This window comes from Salvelinus namaycush, chromosome 7 (genome assembly GCF_016432855.1).
Source record: "Salvelinus namaycush isolate Seneca chromosome 7, SaNama_1.0, whole genome shotgun sequence".
NCBI classification, from domain to species: domain Eukaryota; kingdom Metazoa; phylum Chordata; class Actinopteri; order Salmoniformes; family Salmonidae; genus Salvelinus; species Salvelinus namaycush.
Window position 1 is genome coordinate 48,655,306 of NC_052313.1, and position 18,980 is coordinate 48,674,285.

General features: G+C 48.4%; 1 protein-coding gene across 3 annotated transcripts; it reads right to left on the reverse strand.

The window, feature by feature from the left end:
- Window positions 1-10,682: 10,682 nt before the first annotated feature.
- LOC120051340 (transcription factor Sp3-like) lies at window positions 10,683-18,463 on the reverse strand. Of its 3 annotated transcripts, none has more exons than XM_038998164.1 (9): window positions 18,286-18,463; window positions 17,923-18,087; window positions 16,244-16,477; window positions 14,410-14,976; window positions 13,985-14,146; window positions 13,684-13,885; window positions 13,382-13,571; window positions 12,968-13,164; window positions 10,683-12,856 (listed from the first exon to the last, which is right to left on the reverse strand). In XM_038998164.1, exons 2-9 carry the CDS (start codon window positions 18,025-18,027, stop codon window positions 12,600-12,602), a joined length of 1,914 nt encoding a protein of 637 aa, XP_038854092.1. In that variant the 5' UTR covers window positions 18,028-18,087; window positions 18,286-18,463; the 3' UTR covers window positions 10,683-12,599. The 3 variants fall into 3 exon arrangements, with proteins under 3 accessions (XP_038854092.1, XP_038854093.1, XP_038854091.1); XM_038998165.1 differs by having other exon boundaries at window positions 13,985-14,179; window positions 17,923-18,020; window positions 18,286-18,462; XM_038998163.1 differs by having other exon boundaries at window positions 13,985-14,179; window positions 18,286-18,462.
- Between the last annotated feature and the right edge of the window lie 517 nt (window positions 18,464-18,980).

Sequence of the window (18,980 nt, forward strand, 5' to 3'; positions counted from 1 at the left end):
GCTATACTCGGCCTTGTCTCAGGATTGTAAGTTGGTGGTTGAAGATATCCCTCTAGTGGTGCGGGGGCTGTGCTTTGGCAAAGTGGGTGGGGTTATATCCTTCCTGTTTGGCCCTGTCCGGGGGTATCATCGGATGGGGCCACAGTGTCTCCTGACCCCTCCTGTCTCAGCCTCCAGTATTTATGCTGCAGTAGTTTATGTGTCGGGGGGTTAGGGTCAGTTGGTTATATCTGGAGTACTTCTCCTGTTTTATCCGGTGTCCTGTGTGCATTTAAGTATGCTCTCTCTAATTCTCTCCTTCTCTCTTTCTTTCTCTCTCTCGGAGGACCTGAGCCCTAGGACCATGCGTCAGGACTACCGGGCATGATGATTCCTTGCTGTCCCCAGTCCACCTGGCCTTGCTGCTGTTCCAGTTTCAACTGTTCTGCCCGCGGCTATGGAACCCTGACCTGTTCATCGGACGTGCCACCTGTCCCAGACCTGCTGTTTTCAACTCTCTAGAGACCACAGGAGCGGTAGAGATACTCTTAATGATCGGCTATGAAAAGCCAACTGACATTTACTCCTGATTATTATTTGACCATGCTGGTCATTTATGAACATTTGAACATCTGGGCCATGTTCTGTTATAATCTCCACCCGGCACAGCCAGAAGAGGACTGGCCACCCCTCATAGCCTGGTTCCTCTCTAGGTTTCTTCCTAGGTTTTGGCCTTTCTAGGGAGTTTTTCCTAGCCACCGTGCTTCTACACCTGCATTGCTTGCTGTTTGGGGTTTTAGGCTGGGTTTCTGTACAGCACTTCGAGATATTAGCTGATGTACGAAGGGCTATATAAAATAAACTTGATTTGATGATACTGAAACCATCAGTGTAATATAGGAAACCCAGCTATATACTGAAACCCTCAGTGTAATATAGGAAACCCAGCTATATACTGAAACCCTCAGGGTAATATAGGAAGCCCAGCTATATACTGAAACCCTCCGTGTAATATAGGAAACCCAGCTATATACTGAAACCATCAGTGTCATATAGGAAACTCAGCTATATACTGAAACCATCAGAGTAATATAGGAAACCTAGATATATACTGAAACCCTCAGTGTAATTGAGTTGTGAGTTTCCAAGTGAAACTAGCTAGGATAGTTACTGTATGTACTGTAAAGTAGAGTAACAGAAACAATCATGCACCAACCCAGCTACGCACTGTGTGAAAAACAGCAGTGTAATATAGCTGTAATGTGAGTTTCAAGGGGAGACTAAGATAGTTACTGTCTTAACTGTAACTACAACAGAAAACAAGTAACCTCAGCTACACACCGTGCAAGACCGCAGTGTAATAGTTGAAGTGAGTTTCCAAGGTAAACTAGGATAGTCACTGGAAACTAGCATAGTTACTGTATGTAGCCTACTGTAAGTAGTGCACCATAAAAACTATAGTATACCCAGCTACACAGTTGTGTAATAGAGCTGTCAGTTTCAAATTAAGGAATAGTTACTGTATGTACTGTAAAGTAGTGCAACAGAACTATAGTAAACACAGCTACAAACTGAACCCCTCAGTGTAATTGAGCTGAGATGTGTTTCCACGGGAAACTACATAGGACTAAACTATAAACACAACATGTAAAATGTGTTGGTCCCATGTTTTATGAGCTGATATAATAGATCCCAGAAGAAATGTTCACTAACAGGGACACAACATTTGAGAGAAATAAGCATTTTGTGCATATGGAAATTTCCTGGAATATTTTATTTCAGCACATGAAACATGGGAACAACACTGTACATGTTGCGTTTATATTGTTGTTCAGTATTATTAAGCCAACAGTCTTAACTGCCTGACGGCGAAGGGCATTTTACCTCACACAGGTGTATAGCTTATCTCTTGCTTTATACGTGTGGGTCGAATGTAACTCAGCCATGTTTATAGCTTATCTCGTTATATGCGTGGGAGTTCAAATTGGCAGGATTTAAGGGAATGTGCTTAGTCGTGCAATGGTCACCTCTCGTTAAACTAGCTACTTTGCATAGCTCGTTCACTGTTGAACACACAAGAGTTTAGGCAAGATGGCTGCGCCATGTGAGAGATGAAACCACAGATAGAACAATGAGAATTCAATTTCATTGGATGTACATGTATAAATGTGAAGCATCCGCTTGATATGGTAGTGAGAGGAAGCCCACTGGCGTGCAGTGGGAGAATATGGATTTTGACCAACGTTCTGCAAAATTTCTCATCGGTGAAACATTTGATCCCAATACAGTTTTCCGTCCCCAAAACTAGAATTGTGTAGCGACCCGCACAGACAGCTGTGTGTTATGTGTTAGGCTAGTAGGTGGTTGTGTTCGCGGGGTCCGACATGTCAGTCAACCTGCTATCTGCCAATCATGGGAATGCCTGGAATGTTCTGATGCCGGGCATCCTGGCGGTTGGCGGAGTGGCGTGGAGGGGGGTTGGGCAGGGGGATGGAGCATTGGAAGTTAAGACCAGGTTTTGCCTTTGTTCTCTCTCTTACGTCTGGGCTTCACAAGAGAAGGTCACGATTGGCTTGTGGGTTATCTTTCATTTATTTGGCGTGGGCTACGGCCAAACAGTAGCCTGTGTAAAGTTGGTTTAATAAACCGTCCATTCGTAAACTCAATCCTCTGTCTGGACAGTCGTTCTTTTATGATCTAGTCAGGTCATTACATTGGTGTCAGAAGTAAAAACGTTGATAAAAGTTTGCCAGCTAGCTAGCTGACTTCTGTGGCTAGCTACCGTAGGTGAGAACGGGGGTTGAAAATGCTTCGAGGGAATCCGAAAGTGAAGGTGGAGGTAGGGGACGATTATGGCCAAGGAGATACGTGTGAATGGACGTCGGAGGTTCTGGCTGAGGAGATCGCCAGGGCGTCGGAGCGCAGAGGCCGCTTGAGGGAGGACGCTAGAGTGATGGCGGCTGAAGCGGGCATGAGCGCCTCGTCGACTGTGTTTCGCGCGGATTCTGGTGGGCGGGCCGAAGTGGTGACGTCGACGCGGCGGGACGAGGAATCTGGGGCTCAGGATGTAAACAAACATGGCGGCGCCCAGTTCCCGGCTGCGTCCGTATCTGTTAAGACCCCGAAGTATTCCGGTAAGGCGGATTGGGAAGCTTTTCATGCTCAGTTTGAACTGTTAGCTCATTTTAGGGGGTGGTCGGATGAAGAAAGGGCACTGCAGTTGGCTTTATGCCTCACGGATGAAGCTCTGGCCTGTTTGATATTGATTAGCCCCGAGGACAGACATGATTATGGCGCTTTAGTGGGAGCACTGAGGAGGCGCTATGGACAGTGTGTACAGCCCGGGCTACTGCGCTCCGAACTGAGTAATAGACGCAGGCAGCCTGGAGAGCCTCTACGGGTGTTAGCTAATGACATTGAGAGCCTCTCTCGGCGGGCATATGCTCACATGCCCCCCTCCGTGCAGAGCGAGCTAGCACGGGACCAGTTCATACAGGCGCTCTCTCCTACGGAGCTGCGCATACAGACCCAGCTGGCTCATCCTGAGTCATTGCAGATAGCCTTGGAGATGGCTTTGGAGAGGGAGCTGGTGTGGGCTGGGACTTCAGCTGGGGCTTTGGTGGGGGTGCAGGGAGACACACCCTCTGTGCGAGCTGGGGGGCAGAGCAGCCCGGAGCCGGAAAAGCCTGCATGGGTGGCTGAAATGACAGAACTCATTCGTGCTGTGTCGCTACAGGCGGCACAAAACACACACCCTGGTCCCAGGGTCTGCTGGGGTTGTGGCCAGCCAGGCCATCTGCGCCGAAATTGCCCCATGTCCCCCAGAGCTCAGGGAAACGGCTCGGGGTCCGCATAGACCGGGTAGTGCGGACCCCTGGCTTTCTATCCCAACCACCATCATCTTCAGGAGGAGCCCACCGGCACAGACGGGGACGCAAGGCTCCACTTCCCCCAGAAGCAGACGAGAGCAAGCGAATGGAGCCTGTTGTTGTGGTGGGCCGGACCTGTGTTGGGGACTTTTGTCATGTCCCTGTCACTGTGGAGGGTGTGCCCTGCTCCGCCCTGGTGGACACTGGGTCCACAGTAACCCTGGTGAGGCCAGATATTGTGCCAGGTTGGACTCAGTGTGAGCCTACAACTGTGCAGCTCCGCACAGTCACAGGTGAGCTGGCACCCATGAAAGGGAAGGGAATAATGACTCTGACAGTAGGGGGCAGGACTGTGCGTCATCCTGTGTGGGTGGCGGCTGTGCAGGACCCTTGTATCCTGGGGTTGGACTTTCTTAGGAGCACAGGCTGCCAGTTAGACCTAAATAGGGGCACACTGAGCTTCCAGGGAGGGCCGGAAGTCACCATGGCCCCCCCTAATGTCACATTCACTCAACCCAACAAACCCTTTACTCCAACAGTTAAAGCAGCAGAGACTCATGGCTGCCCCCCCTCCCCCACAGCTGTGTGTGACTTTTCCCCAGCCCCCCTGTCACCTACTGCGGTGTGTTACATTCCCCCAGCTACCTCCATGACACAGCCCTCTGTGAGCCCAGGCCGCGCCCCCCCAGCCCAGCTACCCCAGATGGGAGAGGAGAGGACACTGTCTGCAGTGAGGGAGATATGGGGGAGGAACTGTGTTGGTCTTGACCCCGAGCAGCAGGAACGGTTGTGGCAGTTGCTGTTTGAATTCAGAGACAGCTTTGCGCTGAGTGAGGAAGAGGTGGGTCAGACTCATCTGGTGCAGCATGAGATCGACACAGGTGATGCTCGACCCATCAAGATGCGTCCCCGCCGTATCCCGCTGGCACGCCAGGAGGCGGCAGACAAGGCTGTGTTGGAGATGCAGCGGGCAGACTTCATTGAGCCCTCAGACAGCCCCTGGGCGGCGCCAGTCGTCATGGTTCCGAAGAAGGGGGGCAAGCTGAGGTTCTGTGCGGACTACAGGCGGCTGAATGAGGTAACCAGGAAGGACTCATACCCCATACCACGTATCGATGAGTCGCTGGACCTGGTTAGGGGGTCCTCCTGGTTCTCCTCACTAGACCTCCGCAGTGGCTACTGGCAGGTGCCCCTCTCCCCAGAGGCCAGAGCCAAAACTGCATTCTCCACTAACAGAGGACACTGGCAGTTCAAGGTCCTGTGCTTTGGCCTGTGCAACGCTCCAGCTACTTTTGAGCGTTTGATGGACAGGGTGCTGGATGGCATCCCCAGACAGCAGTGTCTGGTATACCTCGATGACATCCTGGCCCATGGCAGCTCCTTCCAGTCAGCCCTGGGGGCGCTACGGCGTGTGCTGGAGAGGGTGGCTGCCGCAGGTCTGAAGCTCCACCCCGAGAAGTGCCACTTCATGAGGAGAGAGGTGTCCTTCTTGGGCCACCGAGTGGGGAAGGAGGGGATCAGCACCATGGAGGACAAGGTAGGGGCTGTCAGAGACTGGCCCACCCCCACCGACCAGCGTCAGCTGAAGAGCTTCCTGGGCCTGGCCTCGTACTACAGGAGGTTTGTACGGGGCTTCTCAAGCGTTGCTGCTCCACTGAACCGCCTGCTGCCGAAGGACAAAGCTTTCACTTGGACAGTGGAGTGTGAGGAGGCGTTCAACACCCTCAAACGTGCACTGATCGAGGCCCCGTGCTCGCCCCCCCTGACCTCACCTTGCCCTTTATCCTGGACACAGACGCGAGCAATGTGGGCATGGGTGGGGTGCTGGCCCAGGTGGGGCCAGCGGGGGAGAGAGTGGTGGCGTACTTCAGCAAAACATTTGACAAACATGAGCGCCGCTACTGTGTCACCCGGCGGGAGCTCTTGGCTGTTGTGGCTTCCGTCAAACACTTCAAGTACTACCTGGGTGGTCTGCCCTTTACTGTAAGGACTGACCACTCTGCTCTCCAGTGGCTCATGTCTTTCAGAGAGCCAGAGGGGCAGGTGGCACGCTGGTTGGAGGAGCTTCAGCCGTATGACTTCACAGTGGTGCACAGGGCAGGGGCACGCCACTCCAACGCCGACGCCATGTCCCGTCGGCCCTGTACTGCAGACGGCTGCCGCCACTGTGAGCGGAGAGAGGGACGGGAGAGAGAGCTGTGTGCAGAGGGGGTCTGTGCCACAGTGTGTCGGGCGAGCGGGCCTGTCTGCTGTGAGCTGCAGACTGTCGACGTGGCTGAATGGCGGCAGCAGCAGGGACGGGACACAGACCTACAGCCAGTGCTACAGTGGGTAGAGGCGCAGGTGAGGCCACCATGGGAAGAGGTGACAGCGCTCTCACTCGCGACCAAAGGGTTGTGGTCAAAGTTTGAGAGACTGCGGCTGGCTGATGGCGTGCTACAGCGGGCATGGAAGGAGTCAGCTACGGGAGAGGAGAGGTGGCAGGTGGTGGTCCCAAAAGCATTGCGGGAGGCTGTGCTCCAGAGTACTCATGGCGGGGTGGGGACTGGACACTTTGGGGTCACAAAAACACTGCGCCGTCTCCGTCAGGGCTTCTACTGGGGGCAGCACAAGAGGGATGTGGAGGACTTTTGTCGCCGCTGTGACAACTGCACAGCGAGAAAGGGCCCCCCAGGCCGCTCTCATGCTCAGCTCCAACAGTTCCCAGTGGGGGCTCCCATGGAGAGGGTGGGAGTGGATGTAGTTGGGCCGTTCCCCACCACAGACAGTGGAAACCGCTGGGTGCTCACGGCCATGGACTATTTCACAAAATGGCCCCAGGCCTATGCTCTGCCTGACCAGGAGGCAGAGACCATCGTCGACGCCCTGACAGCGGGGATGTTCAGCAGGTTTGGAGCTGCAGAGTCCATCCACAGCGACCAGGGCAGAAACTTTGAGTCCCGTGTGTTCGCCACCATGTGTGAGAGGCTGGGTATGCACAAGACCCGCACTACTCCTCTCCATCCTCAAAGTGATGGCCTTGTAGAGCGCTTCAATAAAACGCTTGGACAGCAGCTGGCCATCGTCTCTTCCAAACACCAGCGTGACTGGGACAAGCACCTGCCTATGGTCCTCATGGCATGCCGCTCCGCTGTCCAAGACTCCACCTCCTGCACGCCTGCCCTCCTCATGCTGGGGAGAGAGATCCGCACCCCTGCGGAGATGGCGTTTGGTCGGCCCCTGGATAGCCCTCATGTTCCCCCGGGGCCGGAGTATGCCCGGAGACTCCAGGACCGCCTGGAGACAGCCCACACCTTCGCCAGAGAGCAGCTGGTGAATGCAGGTTTGAGGCAGAAGAGGAACTATGACGTGCACACCCGGGGAAGGCACTTTGTGGCTGGGGAGCTGGTCTGGGTCTACAGCCCGCTAAGGAAAAAAGGCAGATGCCCCAAGTTGGACAGTCACTGGGTGGGACCCTGCAGTGTCCTGGAGAGGGTAGGGGAGGTTGTTTACCGGGTGCAGCTTCCTCCCAGGGGGAGAAAGGTGGCACTGCACCGGGACAGGTTAGCCCCATACAGAGGGGCCTCTTCTCCCCAAACCCCAGGAACCCCCACAATTCCCCTCTCTGGCAATGCCATTCTCCAGGCACCCACCCCCAGGTGCCGCAGACAAGGCTCCAGACAGCCCACTCCCCCTGTCTCCCCCCCTGTGTCACCGCGTGGTTCCCCAGAGCCACGGACTGTATTACCCGTTCCCGCTTCCTTGTCCCCCATATCCCTGCCTTCATCCCCTGGTTCCCAGAGGGGCACTCTGCGACCATCACGGCCACGCAGGCAAAGGAGACCTCCGGGTCGCTTCAGAGACTTTGTTTGTTCCCTCGGGGACGAGGGACTTTGTGGTGGGGGGGCTGTGTAGCGACCCGCACAGACAGCTGTGTGTTATGTGTTAGGCTAGTAGGTGGTTGTGTTCGCGGGGTCCGACATGTCAGTCAACCTGCTATCTGCCAATCATGGGAATGCCTGGAATGTTCTGATGCCGGGCATCCTGGCGGTTGGCGGGGAGGGGGGTTGGGCAGGGGGATGGAGCATTGGAAGTTAAGACCAGGTTTTGCCTTTGTTCTCTCTCTTACGTCTGGGCTTCACAAGAGAAGGTCACGATTGGCTTGTGGGTTATCTTTCATTTATTTGGCGTGGGCTACGGCCAAACAGTAGCCTGTGTAAAGTTGGTTTAATAAACCGTCCATTCGTAAACTCAATCCTCTGTCTGGACAGTCGTTCTTTTATGATCTAGTCAGGTCATTACAATATGTTATGAACAGAGTGGACTAAGATTTGTACACTTTACCCTTTGCAAAAGTTTCTAAAAAATCGCGTTGTTTAGGAGTGCAAAGGCGAAATTAGTTATTACACACGCGCACTTCAGAGTAGTCGTTCCCTAACGGATATATGCAGATTAGGGTAGACCGCGCCAATAGGATCTCGCTAGCTCGTGCTTGGATATGCCCCCCTTGGCTCATTTGTTGCCATTTGAAACGAGAGGCTGTGGTCCATCTTGGTTTAGTTATAAAAAATCTTTGACAAAAGGTGGCGCGCCTCGCAACACCTAGCTCACTCTCCGGGAGAACTGCAAGCCCACGGTAGTGAAACATACCGTCTCCCGATCTGGCGTGGTAGACGCGGTCCCCGAACCCGAAGGCTAAAACCGTGAGGGTTTCGGTGGACAGACAAGTAAGACAAACCCTCAACGCCGCAATGCTGGTAGACCAGAGTATCGCCCAGGTTAGTACACTGTCACAAGTAATAAAAACAAGGAAGAACCCCAAACGAGATGGCACAAACCAAACGGGGTGACAGCAGAGCACCCTGATGGAGAGGCTAGTTAGCTGCTTCAAACTATTGAAAAACTGGGGGTATACACTCAGGTTTTACAAAGCGAATCGGCTCTGGAATGAGCCGAAAAAAGGAAGAGGTGGAAGTGGTGCGGCGGCAGCTACGGAATGTATCCTGTCGCGTGGAAAGATACCATTATTGGAGCAATCCCGTATAGTGCTACATAACACACTATGGAGACACCTATAGGCCTACATCTGGCAACCGAGCACGAGTTATCAGTGTAGCCTATTATCGTCTAGACATGGCGTTGAAATATATCCACGACCACAATAAAAACATCCAGGCTTCCATCATAAATCAATTCAACTAAAAATATAGAAATAAAGTAGAATTACAGGGAGCAGTTGAGAAACTAATCATGTGTGAATCGACCACTGGAACAAAGCACATGTTTGGATAATGACTAAACCAACGGTTCTAGTAATACCCGTCCGAATAGGGCTATAGCATGGCAAATAATAGGCGTGAGGCACTGCATCTCAGTGCTACAGACACCCTGGTTCGGATCCAGGATGTATCACAACCGGCCGTGATTGGCAGTCCCATAGAGCTGCGCACAATTGGCCCAGCGTCGTCCGGGTTTGGCCGTCATTGTAAATAATAATTTGTTCTTAACTAACTTGCCTAGTTAAAACATGTTAACATCTGTAGAGTGCGCCGCATCATCCCATGGGATCCGTCAAGTCTGAACACAGCACACATCACCTATTTTCAAATAAAATAAGCATTTTATAGTGGGCAGCATCATACTCATTCATGTCAGTCCTCCAGAACGCAAATGTAGTCTTCCTAGTAGGACTCTGTAATAATGAAGCGGTATGAACGTATCTGACGCTAGGCTGTCATTGTAAATAAGAATTTGTTCTTAACTGACTTGTCTAGTTAAATAAAGGTTAAAGAAAATAAATACAATCTGTTTCAGTGTTTAGAGTACAGCAAGAGTCGGAGTCGAGAGTCCGATAGTGCATGGGTGTTAGATCTGCACTATCGTCTACCTAGGCTATCGAAATGCGAACTGAGCGATTTTCAGACCAGTCTTGAAATCAATTATTCGATTTTCACCAACACGGGTAAAACATAGACTACACTACTACTAGCAACTTTAAAAAAAACTTTAGTCAAAGATTATGATAACTAAACCCCTTCCATCTGTTGAGTCACAGACAGAACAATGAGACAGATATTTCACCTGATGTATAAATGTGAAGCCCAAATGCCAGCAGTGGGAGAAGATGGCGCAAGACGGATTTTGACCGACATTCTGATAATTATGTAATTGATCTCCATACAGTTTCCTGTTTCCAAAACTATAATCTCTAACAGAGTGGAGTTTTTGTAGACTTTGCCCTTTGCCTAATTTTTAAAAAATGGCGTTGTTTAAAACAAAGGCAAATTGAGTTATTGCGCACTTCAGAGTAGGCGTTCTCTAACGGAAATATGCAAATATATGCATTTAGCACACTAGCTCGTGCTTGGCTCTGCCCCCCTTCTTGCTTGTTCTGTCCACTATGATTAATTTGCTACCATTGGAAACGACAGGCTCTGGTCTATCTTGGGTTAGTTATAAAAATATGTGGTTTAGTCGTATACATGGCTAGGATACTTACTAGCTCTTACTATTGCAAAGAAGTGACAGTCAGATGTTTCAGTTTTCTAAATTTACTGCCTTTGCCTCTTATTTAAATTTCCTATCAAGAACATAATGCAACCAACAGCTAAAGACACCAGAACATAATTATTACAACAAACCTGCAGTTTCTTCTTCGTAAAAACCATTGTTGAAAACAAACCGTTCTTCTTCGTGGATGTCAATTGACGTAATCCTGCCACACATATGGCTTTGCTGCCACCTATTGTTTTCAGAAGTACTGCAACCAAAGATTGCTGTAACCAGAGAGGTATAATCTTTGCTGTTATCATACAATAACTAGTATGACACAAACAGGCACGCACGCACACAGTCTGTCATTGGAAGGATTCAGACTTTAATTATGATCCATTTGAAAAAGGGTTTTACAAAAAGTAACATTCAAATTGTACACTTTCTTTAAAAACAAAATAAAATAAAAATAAGCTTTTGATACAACAAAATTATTTATCTAAAGAAAATGGCTTCTATAAACAATGTGAATAGAAGATAATATACATGTAAGTGGACGCTAAGACATGCACATACTGACAGGAAAGATTACAATAACATTTAGAAATAATAATGGCATGATTGTTTCCTTTACAATGAGTAGCAACTAGCAAGAGAGTGGGAACATTATAGAATTAGAATGAGTAGAACTGAATATTGCGATTCAGATTCTACCCTTCACCCAGATGTGTGCATTGGATTGGTATAAAAATGTCTGGAGGAAGTTTCCACCATAATCCACTCCCAATAAATTCCATTTAAATCCATGAGGATGAGTGAACGAGTACACACTTCGGGAGAAGGGTAGAAAATTGGATTCCACTAAATGTCTTGCAGTGAGTGTGTGCTCCGGCGGCCATATTTAATGTACCATTTGAAATGTTCAATGTACTGGTCAGTGAACCTCAACTGTTCCAGAAATGCAAAAATGGCAAGTTCAAAATGTTGCCACCATTTTGGGTGGGCAATTGAGAAATCAAGTTGATTTTCAGACCTGTGTCCTTTAACTCATTTTAATTCCATGGTTAAAAACCAATATGAGATGCTTCCTTCTGACAAGTCCCAGACTAAGCTAGTCATAGAAACAGAATATAAAATGTGACTATACAACACAAAAGTGGGGGGGAAAAAATTTAAAAAACAAGTTAACTGAAGACACATTTGACTTGAGCAAGCACTGCAAGTGTGCTTGTGTTGGCTAGACTGATGACTCAAACATTCTGCTGTGGGTCAAAGTTTCCTTCAGGCACAGATCTAGGATCAGCTTACCCTCTCCAAATCCTAACCTCAAACATTAAGGGGGTAAAAGCTAAACTGACCCTAGATCAGCATGTAAGGCCAACTTATCACCAAATCAATCCACCCACTAATAACGCTTCACCTGAAACTACAGGGCATGTCACAAGCTTTAATAGCATGAGGTCACATCACTTTCATGGGGTACAGGGCTGGGGGGGAAAAAATCTACACAGAGAATTATTTTTTAAATAAAGTGTCCACACAGACATAACTTTATTGGTTAGCAAAGTTTCAATCAATCCAAACATTAATTGATCAGAACATTGTTAACAAATAAAAGGTATGTGTTGGAGAATCAATGTGCAAGCCCAACTCTACCACTACATTACAAAGGCCTGACATTATGCAGATATTGGTTGTTAAACTCCGTCATTTGTGTTTTATAATTAAAAAAAAAAAGTGTTATATCATGGCTATGACAGCATTCACAGGGTGTTATGCTTGTCGTTTCAGGTGAAGAATTAATGAACCCACATGTAGTCTCTCAATACACAGACACCCACACTCTCTAGAGAAAGCGATTGATGATTCAATATAGTCAATCAATCAATCGCTCTAGAGAGAGGGCTACTACACTTTTCCTATTCCCTGCATCCTAACACAATTACATGATCTGCAAAAGCTTAAAAAACACATGCATCTCCAGCATTTTATACAACAGTATGATACAAAATAAGGCATTTCGTAGTGAGTATTCATGTTTGCGAGAGTGTGTGTGCATCTTTGTTTGTGTGCACATAGAGACAACATTGAATTTCATTTATTTGCCTGCCTATAAAAAGACTGCAAATAAAAAACAAAGTCATGATAACTCTTACTTAAAATATATATATATATTTGTCATATATATTTACGTATATATATTCATATATTAAAAAAAGGGGGGGGGGGGGGGGAAGCCCACACGGTCCATGTTTATTGGCCAGTCTATAAGCCACGCCCTCATTCCATGACCTCACCGGGCGCTACGGTGACCAGCTGCAGTGGGATCTCCTGATTGCCTAGGAGGTCGTGGGCACCAGCAGCTGATTGAAGGATGAGGGTGGTTCCATCTGCTGTGATGATGGTGTCGCTGGGGGGCGGAGACAATGAGGAGGAAGCCAGACCTTTTTTGTTCTGGTGAGTCTTTATATGTTTGGCCAGATGGTCGCTACGCATGAACCTCTTTGAACACTGTGCGCACACAAACTTCTTCTCTCCTGGACAGAGAAATGAAAGGGAGAAAAAGAGGTAGAGAGTGATGAAATAATAAGTGTGTGAGGGTTAAGCTTGTGTTATGTAGTGAAGATGGTGTTAGTGTGTATTCCTACCCGTGTGTGTCCGTCTGTGTCTCTGTAGCTCATCACTCCTGGTAAACCGCTTGCCACAGAACATCCAGTTGCAGACGAAGGGCCGTTCTCCGCTGTGCCATCTGAGGTGAGCCCTGAGGTGAGAAGTCTTACCGTACACCTTCCCACAGCCCACGATGTGACAGATATGCTGCTTCTTCTTACCTAGACTCGACCCTCTGGGAGGAAGGGGTGACAAGAGAGAGGGTTGGGGTCACACAAAGTCAACTTCTTGCAGTCATTTGAATTTCAATTGTCGTGGTAGAAACTGACCCCACAGAGTATAGAATGCGGTTCGACCACATTAACCCACTGAGCTAAAAGCTAGGATCCACCCTTTTTAAATATATTTGTGTTAATATATTGTGTGTGTGTGTGTGTGTCTTTCCAACCCACCTCCCTCCAGCCTCTTTACAGTTGGGACAGGTGCAGGCGACTCTCCTCAACCTCTTGCCCTCCCCGGTGGACATGTCCATGTCTTCCTCATCCATCTGGACACGCAGGTTGTTGAGGTCACTGGGGTTAAGGGTGGAGTCGCCACTCAGCTGCCACTCTTCAGAGTCTGGCTCCTCCTTTATCTGGATGTCTGTGGGGAGAGATAGTTGTGTGTGTGTGAGAGACAAAGTAAGAAAGAAATAGAAAGATGGAGAGTTTGTGTGTGTGTGTGTGTGTGTGTGTATACATATGCATGTTCCTACCTGCAGGACTACCGGCCTCCTCTCCCTGTGTGTATTGAATCCCTGGCTGTCCTATAGAGTTGACTGTAACAGTCTGGAGGTTAGGCAGGGTGATGGATCCTCCCTGACCCATAGAGAGGCCCTGGACTGGGGCTAGAGTCAGCTGCTGGCCCCCCTGGGCCTGAGGGAGCTGGAGGCCCTGCAGAGACTGGACCCCTTGGACCTGAGAGAGAGAGCGCGGTAGAAAGAGTTACACACATGCATGATCCCACACACCTACATACGGTAGTGAAACAGATAAACACACACCCACATAACCTACCTGGAAGGTCTGCCACTGTATCTGTCCTGAAGCAGTGACTGTCTGGGCCTGGATGAGGAACGTTCCAGGGTTGACTAGTTGGACACTCTGGAGCGTCTGCCCAGACTGGGATAGATCCTGTCCCTGGGCCCCCTGGTTGTCCCCTGACAGCTGTAGGATGGGCTGGGAGAGGGACGAGGCATTAGAGATGGACACCTGGATGAAACAGACTTAATTCAGTCATGGTATTTTTCTCAGCCATGCTCTTAGAACAGTGTCCCGAGGAGGATCTACAGCAACGTACATAGTAATATGATATGACCTGCTGAAGACAAGTTAAACAAGACTAGTAACTTTTTTCCTGTATCATGGCTCACTGTAATATGACTTATGTGGTGTAGGGCGCTGGGAATAAAGCCTAGGGAATTCTATGTCATATGACTGACCTGTATTTGCTGCAGGTGGTTGTGGGAGTTGTAGTTCTCTGAGGATGGGTCTGAAACCCCGGCAGACACAGCAGTAGCTTGGGTCAGAACCCCCGTCCCGTCGATGGTCTCGGGCAGCTGGGATGATGAGGTTGTTGGCACATAGAGGTCTGGGTTACCGTTAGCTTCACTAACTAGGGTCGCTAGCTGTTTGGCTGCACCTTCCTGCCCCTCCAGCGCTTGGGAGCCCATGATCAGCTGACCGTCGGTTGTTGTTGCTATGGGAACCGTCTGAGCGCCGGCAAGCCCTAGTGATTCGAGGTCTATGCTGTTGATAGGGAGGAAAGTTATGTTACCCCCCGACAGCCCCATGGGAACCGCGCCGCTATAGGTCGTGCCCCCAGCCAATGACACGCCCTGAATCTGCTGCATATGCCCAGCCTGCGTTAGGAGGTCAGAGGTTGTCGTCGTGGCGATGCTGATTCCGATATTGCCGTGGCTACCGTCCTGGATGAGCTGGATTTGGCCCGAGCCATCGTCCAATCCTTGCGCAGAGAAGCCTGCCAGAGTTCCATCTGAGTTGTGGATCTAAGGGATGACATGGAAGAGATAGTTCAGCATTTGTGTGTAGAGAATATTGTGTGTAAAGGCTAACATGATAATCGACCTGGTACTGGACATTCCGCTAACAGAGGTGCGTGTGTGCAAGTGCATGTGTGTGAGTGTACCTGCAGATATGCGTGTGTACACACACACTACATGGCCAAAGGTATGTGTCCACCTGCTCATCAAACATCTCATTCTAAAATCATGGGCATTCATATGGAGTGGGTTCCCCCCTTGCTGCTACAACAGCCTCCACTCTTCTGGAAAGGCTTTCTACCAGATGTTGTAACTTTGCTGCAGTTTCAGCCATAAGAGCATTAGTGAGTTCGGCACTGATGTTAGGCGATTAGCCCTGGCTCGCAGTCGGCGTTCCAATTCATCCCAAAGGTGTTCGTGGGGAGTTGAGGTCAGGGCTCTGTGCAGGCCAGTCAAGTTCTTCGACACCAATCTCTGTATGGACCTCGCTTTGTGCACGGGGGCTTTGTCATGCTGAAACAGGAAAGGGCCTTCCCCAAACTTACCACAAAGCTGGAAGCACAGAATCGTCTAGAATGTCATCATATGCTGCAGCGTTGATTTCCCTTCACTGGAACTAAGGGGCCTAGTCTGAACCATGAAAAACATCCCCAGACCATTATTCCTCCTCCTCCAAACTTTACAGTTGGCACTATGTATTCGGGCAGGTAGCGCTCTCCTGGCATCAGTCAAACCCTGATTTGTCCGTCGGACTGCCAGATGGTGAAGCGTGATTCATCACTCCAGAGAACCAGTTTCCATTGCTCCAAGGTCCAATAGCAGCGAGCTTTACACCACTCCAGCAGACGCTTGGCACTGCGCATGGTGATCTTAGACATGTGTGCGTGCGGCTGCTCGGACATGGAAACCCATTTCATGAAGCTCCCGACGAACAGATCGTGTGCCGACGTTGCTTCCAAAGGTAGTTTGGAACTCGGTAGTGAGTGTTGCAACCGAGGACAGACCATTTTTACAGTTGACTGGGGCAACTCTAGTAGGGCAGAAATTTGACAAACTGACTTGTTGGAAAGATGACATCCCATGACGGTGCCACGTTGAAAGTCACTGAGCTCTTCAGTACGGGTCATTCTACTGACAATGTTTGTCTATGGAGATTGTATGGCGGTGTGCTCGATTTTAACAACAGGTGTGGCTGAAATAGCCGAATTCACTAATTTGAAGGGATGTCCACATACTTTTGTGTGTATATGCATGTGTGTGTACAGTACACTACCTGGTATTGTATGCTGGACACTCCGTTGGCTGAGCCGTCATTGCCAGAAGCTGTGACGTAGATGGGCTGACTGTCCATGTTCCCGATCGGGAGAACATACTGGCCGTTAGAGGTCATCATGCCAGAGTTAGGAATGTGGACGACTCCCTGCTGCGCATCCTTCCCGGTAGAGACCGGGGTTAACAACTCCCAACGGTCTGAACCTGTTAGTTGGATGGCGGTCATGTCTGTGGTCTGACAGAGAGAAGACACACATTCATAAATTATTACTCCGATTCACTGTTGCGGAATGCAAAAAGTTGATCTAGTTACAGACGGCATTGGTCATAAGTCTTACGCTGTTACATTGTAGTTCACAAAGAATATGAAGCAAAAATATTGATTTGGAAATGACAATTCTGTACTATCTGAGACGAGAGCTAGATGTAGAGACAGATACCAGGGTGCAGGCTCCACGCTGTGAATAGGGCAAAATTACATGCAGTATGATTTGATATCACAATATAGTGTCAGCAGACAAGACAATTATTGTGGATCTTGTTAAAATAGATATCCAATATTATAGGTATCTGCAACATTGGACTAGTAATAATACAGTAGTATCAAGACATTTCACTTAATAAGGGAAAAATTAGAAATCAACCATGAACCTAAATATTTCTGAATCCGCTATACAGTCTATGGTTTAGCTAAGTGGTTTGATAAGAAAGGATCCAAACGTCCTCAAGCATGTAACGCACCTACCCAATTCAGCGCCTATTGACGAGTAGAGTTTTGTTAAGAGCCCCGACGATAGTCTAAACATTAACACGCATCGCTTGCGGTATGTTTTTTCATATCAGGAATACTTTTGTATTTTTTTTTTTTTAACAAATGGTTAAATTACTACACACCAGGTATAGGATTTGTGTTCCCACACGGCCTTATCTCCATGTTACATCGCTTGTTTACAAAGACAGAAGAGACATAGGCGGCCACGAACACGTGTGTATGCAAGACTGGAGATGAAGTGTAGTTCATCAACTGGAGACACACAGCTTGTTGAGCTGTGCAAAACTGCTAGTTAGTATATTTTTTATTTGAAAGACAATTTCCCGCTGATATGAAAGATAAGGCGGATATTAGCATATGTTTTGAAAAACAATTTGAAAGCAATTATTGGCGTTTCTAAATGTTAAAACACAGCAACGGAATTGTAATTCACATGGAGCCAAACGGTCTACATAGGGAGAAGGGTTCTCGAGAGCTAGTCACCACAACTAGACAAAAAACATCTAAGAGCCTTCTATCATCCAACGAATAGAGCTAGAGTGGCTAGACAAAATACGTAATCGCTACAACATGAGCGTGGGGAGATATTTTGTAGTCGGTGCACAGATTCCCACGTTCTCTGTTCGGTTTCCCCACTCACCCCTCCTTTCCCCACTGTACCCCTTTAGCCCCAGGTAGACGAGCTAAATATCGGCGACCTGACCAAGTGACGGGCTGTGTCCTACCCACTATGGGCGGGTTCTAGAGGGGTAAAGTGGGTGGCCGTTATAGCGGGGAACACAGCGGCGGAAGTATACTAGCTTTACACCCCTGCAACATTTAAAACGTGTGAACTTCTAGCTAGCTAAAAACACCACACAGTAGTAGCTCGGAGGAGTCGAAATACGAGATAGAAAATGTTGGGGTACCTGGTTTTCCGAGGCTCCGCCGTGTTGTAGGAATTCGCTTTGACTGCCTTCCACGTCCGCGGTAGCCATTTCCTCTTGTTTCAAACGTTGCTCTGGCGCTAGCATGGAGAGATAGGAAAATTGAGCAAAACACTACATTTCTCACAGCTTGCCGCTCCTAAAATGCTGCAAAGAGACAACAAACTTCAGTCGATGAAGAATAAACGGCAAACCCTAACTTTGCGACAATGTTTCAAGGCGGATTTCGACACAGATTGAATGTTTACTTTTGTTAACTAGCTAACTACCTAGCATAGGTCTCCTGCAAAATATTAAAAGCCGTAGCTAGCCTGCCTTGCTATCGGTTGTAACGTACAAACTCACCGGTTGGTTGTATGCTTCGATGGGTTAAATGTTATGTACCAGTCATATCGTGAATGGTAATAATCGAAAGATTATCTGATCAACTAAACTCCGAACATGATTATCTTTTATCAAAGGCGGGCTTGTGTTGATCGGCGAATTCGGGTCGATTTTTTTCTATTTTGATTGACAGTGAGGGAAACACAAAAAGGGGGGGGCGCTAACAAGAACGTAACAGGAAGTCCCGCCGTTCTTCTCAAAATTGATTGGTTAGCTCTGGGGTTTTGTGAGACTTCTATGGCCAAGCGATATGTCCGTGAATTTTATGGGTTATCGGTTTCCTGTTTGTTTTTAAAGAACCTCATATCTGGGAATCTATGGTTGAAATTAAAGAGCCGGAAGTGTTGGGAAAATGGCCAAAATGTAATTGCAACACCGTTTAAGTTACAATATTTTTCGTATTAATGTATCCGCATATTCACCTTGTTAGGTTAGCTGGCTAACATTGCAACTAAGCTCCGTTATCTTTAAGTGCAGTGATCGTGAACATCTTGGCTAGATTGTTCTGTGAGGCTGCCAGCCAGATGTTGCTCATTGCCTCTGCTTTTTGTAAGGAACTGCTTCAGTTATGCTGAAAATGTTCAAGAGTATGTGCTGGGAAATAGTCATTGCAACAAGGAATATTTTTGGCATGAACCAAGACGCAGACTCGTATG

Bases quoted from the DNA above. Each gene is read 5' to 3' on its own strand.
- LOC120051340 (XM_038998163.1), bottom strand. From the start codon at position 18,027: ATGCTAGCGCCAGAGCAACGTTTGAAACAAGAGGAAATGGCTACCGCG. The intron at 16,478-17,922 runs GTACCCCAACAT...TCTCTCTGTCAG, and splicing joins GCGGAGCCTCGGAAAACCAG to ACCACAGACATGACCGCCAT. The intron at 14,180-14,409 runs GTCAGTCATATG...TGTTTCATCCAG, and splicing joins ACCACCTGCAGCAAATACAG to GTGTCCATCTCTAATGCCTC.